Genomic DNA, 6975 nt, shown 5'->3' with positions numbered 1-6975 from the left:
TATTAAATTTCAGTGCTTCATAAAATAAATATGGTATATAATATCAAACAGTGAGAAATAAAGCACAAGCATGAAAAGCATGGTAACTGAAAAATTACACTCATAATAGTGTTTAATACTTAGCACTTTAGAAATCATAAAGCCTTTAGTTATTTACACGCAACCAGCTATCTAACAAAATTTACAAAGTTGCAGCAGCCTATTTAAAAAGTATTGGGGTGGGTGGGGTGGGGAATTGAGAAGACTGCAATGGAAGACCTTCACTTTGCTCTAGCTAGCATTTTATCACGTACCCTATTTTCCCCCTTATGTACACGACTCAGTTTATAACTCCCATTCTTTGTAAAGTTTAATAATTACACTATATTGTATTTTAGAGCTTCAGTTTTATATCTAGGATTTGAATAGTGCCCTCTGCGCTAAAAGACATATATTCAAGTAACACCTCAAATAAAGTAAACATGTGCAAATCAAAGTTATAAACCTACAAAATCCTCAGGTAGTAGTGTCAAAGTATGATGTAGTATGGACATGCTGCTAATGGATAAGTTATGTTGTAGCTACAGCACTCTAGTTACTTTAAAGCATGGATAGTAAAGGGAAATGAGAGCATTAACAAATAAAACTGCAAATATGCCCTGTTGCCCCCCAAACAAAAATTTGATCTGCTGAACACCACAAAGATTTTTAAGGTCATAACTCAAGATTTAATATTTCAACATGAAAAGAAATCAAAGCCATTTGACTTATTTGGGCTTTTGAAACAAATGCAAATTTCTGTTCAAAAATTGCTTTTAAATGAGGAAAACAAACCAATATATATTAATATATCACCCCAAATAAAAAAAAAATGTACATACTCTTCATTTTAGAGCATGCTGCTCATTCAGAATAAAGACAGGACAAAGAAAGTAGAATTACATTTCATGACATAATAAAAACATTAAAATTTGTGATCTTTAAGTGCACCATCATACAGGAATAACGTGCTCAGTGGAAATGTTCTACATCTACCAGAATCTGTCTTTATTAAAGCAAACAAATCTTTAGGACACTACCTGAAACTGAAATAATGATAACTGTGCTCCACATAGCTTGCCTCAAGTTTCAGTCAGGCATATTCCAGCTATTAGCACCTGTATGCCTCTTCATGATTGTGTTCCAGAAATATTCATCTTTAAATTTGCAACCTTTATTTTAAAAAAAGACAGACTTTGCAATCTTTCAGTGCTTATAGTGAACAGATACTATACGTAAACTTTGTTCTGAGCAGCATAGGCTGGGGCTTTTTCAGAAATCTGAGCACTGAACTTAATGTTGGCAGCAGATACAGTACAACAATCTGATATATTATACAGTTCCTCAAAAAAATTCTCACGAGATGATTTTCCCTAAAGAACGTTAAAAAAAACAAAACAACAACCCTCTTACCACCTAAGATCTGTTTTCAATTCTTCTACTGAAGTTCAGAGCTTGCCAACTTTAAGAGTGATGGGGAAAAGAGGTGGAGAGAAAAACAAAACTAAATTATTCCCAATTTGTACCGACGAAGAACTTCAAGTAAAAGGAAATCCACTGATTAAAGATCTTGCTACATGCAGTCTCTCATTTGAAAGCTTCAGTAGTTAGCATTGGGTGTAACAGCAGATTTATCATTCATACAAAACACTGGCATTGCTCCTTCATTCTGATTTACTTGCATCCATGGTTTTTGTTTAGAAGCCTCTCAAAAATGTTTACGGTTCTGCACATTTCATACCCAACTGGAGGAAAACGATAACCGTTTTTTCTTTCAATGTAATCCCATTCAGCAATCTTCGCCCCAAAAATTCAGTGTCATTTACGAGTCTGAGTCTTCTTTGGCACTGCAGGTCGCTTGGCTTGCCACAAATAGTTATGAATAGTAAGAGCATCCACGCTGACAGACATGGTTTTCGCTGGAATTACATTAAACTGTTTTCTGTCTGAGCTATATTTATAAAGCTTGTCAATCATTTTCTTATTGATGCTCTTTGGCCCTGTTCCAGTCAGCTTGTAGATTTCTTCAGTGTCAGGGTAGTAGCAGTAAAGTGCTCTAAACTGGCAGCCAGCATCACGGAACAAAATAATGTAGTGGTTGGCATCACACTTCTCTAGTTCCTATATTTTAAAAAAGAAAAATGCTGAGGACTATTCATAAAGAAGACTATGAAGCAATACTGGGTACTCAGTAAATTAAAGGTATGAAGACTAAAAGTTGCTTAATTTGGAATTTTTGAAAAGTTAAACATTTAAAATAGTGTTTTCTGCTGTTTTCCCCATGACCTCTAATGTTGTTAGCTGGGTTTTCCAGATATAACACTAATACAGAGCACAGGAGATGCTGATCTGCCACGTAACAATATAATGTAATACTGAAGAAAAGGAGAACTCATGACACAGAAAGAACTTAACTATTAAAAGAGGAATCTCCAAGCTAAAAACAATGGGATGCAAAAACCTCATCAGACTGGGGAGAGGACAACACACTTTCTTGTCAACAATTTTCATTACGCTTCTGCTTATTTTAATGTTGTCAAATTTAAAAATAAGTTTATTCTAAACTTCTGAAAAAAATTATCATCACACAGAAGGGCGAGACAAAAGGGAAAAACCAGTACCATCCAATATACAAACAGTGATCTAATTAACTTAATTTCTTCTGTATTTGATATTAACAGCATAGAAATCCTACCCTGCAATGATAATATATTGCTTAAAATACAGGGATTGGATACACTAATTACATTGGGCTACAGGGATGAAAACTTGACATTCTCTTGCTATATGAGCACCTCCTGGTGACTAACCCATAGAGGAGCACTAAGCTTTTACCTGCCGTACCAATCATAGGAGTCCCCAACCCCCTTCCCCTGTTCTGCTCCTTTATCCAGTACCTCCCCTTTTAAGTCCTTCACCAGGCCATTTATCTGATCACTGGCTGCCCTCCCTATGGAGTACCTGCACTCAACATCCACCCAACCTTACAAAATAAGTTGCTAACACCTTTTCTATTCACCAGAAAAGGTCCTCCCTCACACCCACTGTGGGGAAGGTGAAAAAACCATACACCACTGAAGCCAATTCCGGTAGCATGGGAAAAACGGGTGACTAGCGTAATGCCTACAGCAGGTCCTAACCCAACCTGCCATTTGCCTCCACTAGGGGAGGGAGGAAAGGAGGGTGAGTGCTGGCTTCCTCACTGTGTGGAACAAAGAGACTTGCCCCACCCAGGTTGCATACCGTTATGCACACTCCGGTGTGTGCGTGCGCGACAGACAGAGACAGAGAGACATTGCTGCAAAGCTGACCACCAAGCACCTTGTTACAGCAGTTTCTGACCTCCTTCCTCCCCACCATAAAGCAGAGCTGCCCTTCCTTCGGTTGTGGTACAGTTAGTCTCATATGTACATCACATCAGGACTTCTGGAAATGCAGTCCTTGGGCATTTATATTTACTTGCTTCACATAAACTGTTTTTAATTTTTGCAAGTTATTGTTTGTGATGGTGTAAGACACTATACATATTTCTGAAACAAAACTGAGTTTATTTGAGAAATCTCAGAAATCACAAATGAAATCCTTTTCTGATGTAAGCGAACCCAGCTCATAATAGTATCTTAGGACACATTATTTCCACAAACTGGGAAAAAGTCTTTTTTCTCAGTAATAAAAAGAAATTGCCTCAAGATTTTTAATGATTATCCTTTTGCCTCATCCTTCAAATCTATCTAGCTTAAGTTTTTCTCTAATATTATCATTGTAGCATTTAAACACTAAAGTTAATTTTTCTTTCCTTAAAGCCTACTTCTGCTTAACTTTGCATCACTGACCACCTCCAAGTAAATGAATGTGTTTTACTCAGAACACGTGTTGCCAAATGGAAACATCCACATTTTAACAAATAAAACTGAACTTAATTTTCAACTTTCCTAATTGTTTAAATAGGAGCATGCAGAAAATTCTTCCAAATGCAGATTTGGGGAAGGGAGGAATAAGGAGGGAGGAAGAAAGAAGAACATCAGTCTGCTGTGTTAATGAAAACAACAACATGCTTGACTTCATAGGCATGTTATGGGAAGAGCATTCAAGATAACATGCTATTAACAAAATTATGAAATAAGCCTTACAGGTTATATGAATGCACCTGCAGTAAACTAACACTGCAGTTTTAATAAATAACTACTTACCTCTAATATTGAATTCTTATGTGGTTCATTCACTTTTCCAGCAAGACAGCAATGGGATATAGCATTGTGAATAATTGGTTTGTTTGACTTGCTGCTGGGTTCTTTAAATAATTTTGGACCTAAGAAAGATAAGAAACGAGTTATTTACTAAATATTATAACTAGGTAAATTTAATAATGGTTCTTAAATTTTAATTCTATTAAATAAATATGTAAAGCTAAAAGCTGCAGTTTCAAATTGATGGGAACAATGGCTTACATGTTTATGATGCAAAATATCACTTCTTTAAGGAAGCATCACGGATTTAAAAAAACTAAGTGAAAAGTAACTTTAAATAAAAGTTTATCCTGTATGTACTGAAGGACTCAACACAGTCATGGATGGATTCTCTTTCCAGTGCATAAACCCAGAGGGGTTCCTCATTCCTACATATACTCCTGAATCTGTACTAGAAGCTGGCAAAGTTCTAGTGGGAATTTTAGGCTTCTGGGGAATCCCCTCTTTCCGAGCAACCATTTTCTGCTTTAAAATCCTTTTCCCATTCCCTCAGCAGCTACATCAGGCAACTAACATTCTGGCTCAGCAGCTAACAACTAGGAAGCTCAAAAGTAGCCACCAAGACTATAAGCATTGTGTTTATGGAACAAATTAGCAAAAAGTTTCTCCCAAATTCATTACAACAATGTTGATTTTACCTACCTATTGCAGCAACTCCAAATATTGAAGGATTTTGCACTGATTATAGCAAAAAGTAATATATATCAAATGGAACACATCTGAAGCATTTTCTATATCTAATATTCACTATTTAAATTAGATCACTGGCACTTTCGAAACATTCAAGCATTCTAACACACCTGAGCTTCCAGAAACAAGAACTCATCACACCATAACATTTATTATTTGTTTGGCATTATTTAATACTTGTTAGTTAGAAATGATTAACCTAAAATGAAAGCATTTACCTGTGTACTCTGCCACTGAAGCAATTGAAGATGCTGTTGACGCATTTTCCCAATCTCTCTCTGTGTTTCTGCTTGGATTCCTGCTCAGTATTGGTAAGGATTCCATTGACTCTACTCTGTTGGAGCAAAGCAGGGGATCACCAGTTTGAGTTTTTTGTTAAATAAATTATTTCACATTCACCAGGCATTTTCTCTTAATGAGAAAAGCAATTCTCCAGCATAACTGCCCCTCCCAAAAGATGGCCAGTTTCTATCATCCCTATTTTTAAAAGATGAATACAAGGTAATGTGTATTATAAAAAAATTTAGATCCAAATAGAACCGATGAAGAACCCCATCCAGATGCCATTTTATGCCTATTAATAACTTTATAAAATAAATTAAGAATTATTCATTACATCATCAACATTTAATCCCAGTCCGATTTCATAATATAGGATTTATTTTTAATGGTCTTTACCGTTGGGAAGGAGTGCCACCAGAGTGTATGCTTTCAGGTTCAGTAGTTGCTGCTGAGGCCAAAGACAGGCTGGAACCAGACTGAGCACTACTTAGATTATCAGCTATAGGAAAAAAAGACGACATGAAATATGATTTTGCTAAAACAGATTGTGGACTCGAGTGGGAATGAAAAAACACTTACGTGTAGAAGAACACTTTGTTCCTGAATCACTGTATGACTCTTCTCGATGGACAGACTTTGGCCTAGGTTTCTTGGGTTTTGATTTGGGTTTTCCAAGTCCTTGCTCTTCCAAAATTTGCTGCTGTTTTTTTCTCAAGTATTCTTGTTTGATGAGTTCTCTTCGGGCCTTCTCTTCCTCTTTTCGTATTCGGTCCTCTTCAGCTTTGCGACTGAAAAGCAAACATGGTTTTCAGAATCTATTAACTTCCCATTTTCTGAAGGAAAAAGAGAGGCTGTAAAATTATTTCTTTCCATAGCAGTGTAAATGTTACATTTACCGGGCTTCGTCTCTTTTTTGTTCAACTTCTGCCTCAAGCTGCTGTTTTCGGATCCGAGCCTCTTCAGCTTTCCGCTGCTGTTTTAAAAGGAATGCTGCGCGCTTTTTTGCTAGTTCATCTTCTGCTTTCTGTTCATCCTGCAGAATTGAAATTCCACGTAAGATACAAAGCTTTGGAGGTAGGAGAAGGGACATAACACTGGAGATCAACAAATACTTGGGGTCAAAAGTGAAAACTTCAAAAAGCTCATTTTTATGCTGTGAGTACCTCGAGGAATGTATAAGATACATTCCAATAATCTACTCTACTGGTATAGAATAGTTTCCAAATATCCAGTGAAGTCTACACTTTACCAGACTTCACAATATAATAAGTTAAGGAGTTGTGCACTACATAAGTAGTTTTCAGCGTTTTTGCTCAATAAGAAAATCTTGTGAAAAATACACATTTAGTGTTCATGGAGATCCAAGGGGGAAAATCAGCCTCATAGTCCACTATAATTTCATTATCAAAACATACATAATACAGGAAGCATATCTTAAACTGCAAACTACACCGTGCAATGTAATTCTCACATTGGCCAGGACATCTTGTATCAGTAATTCTATTCTACAAATGTACTTACTGGAGTGAATTACTACCAAACTATACTATACCAAGGCAAAAGTCAAATTCACTGAAGTTTAAACAGCTTCTCTTTCAAACTAATTTAATTAGAATTTAAAAGACACTGAAGTTGCCGTGCTTGTGATACTCACTATAATTAATACTATAGAGAAACGCAAGCATACACAATATCCTGTAGCTTCTTTAAATTTTAACAGCTGCAAAGAATATTACAT

At 36.2% G+C, this 6975-nt stretch overlaps 1 protein-coding gene across 4 annotated transcripts in view; it reads right to left on the bottom strand.

Annotated features, from left to right (window-relative positions):
• Positions 1 to 1796: 1796 nt before the first annotated feature.
• Positions 1797 to 6975, bottom strand: part of CAMSAP1 (calmodulin regulated spectrin associated protein 1) — a 45043-nt gene continuing 39864 nt past the window's right edge. For 3 of the 4 annotated variants that reach the window (XM_073314923.1, XM_073314925.1, XM_073314924.1), the window contains 6 exons: positions 6134 to 6270; positions 5817 to 6025; positions 5634 to 5736; positions 5174 to 5289; positions 4209 to 4327; positions 1797 to 2139 (listed from right to left, as the gene is read on the bottom strand). In XM_073314923.1, coding sequence (XP_073171024.1) covers positions 1837 to 2139; positions 4209 to 4327; positions 5174 to 5289; positions 5634 to 5736; positions 5817 to 6025; positions 6134 to 6270 — 987 coding nt within the window. In that variant the 3' untranslated portion in view covers positions 1797 to 1836. Of the gene's footprint in view, positions 2140 to 4208; positions 4328 to 5173; positions 5290 to 5633; positions 5737 to 5816; positions 6026 to 6133; positions 6271 to 6975 lie in introns of those variants that run through there. The other variant, XM_073314926.1, reaches the window with a different exon arrangement.

Source organism: Lepidochelys kempii, chromosome 16 (assembly GCF_965140265.1).
Source record: "Lepidochelys kempii isolate rLepKem1 chromosome 16, rLepKem1.hap2, whole genome shotgun sequence".
NCBI classification, from domain to species: Eukaryota; Metazoa; Chordata; order Testudines; family Cheloniidae; genus Lepidochelys; species Lepidochelys kempii.
This window is presented reverse-complemented; position numbering and strand designations above follow the sequence as displayed.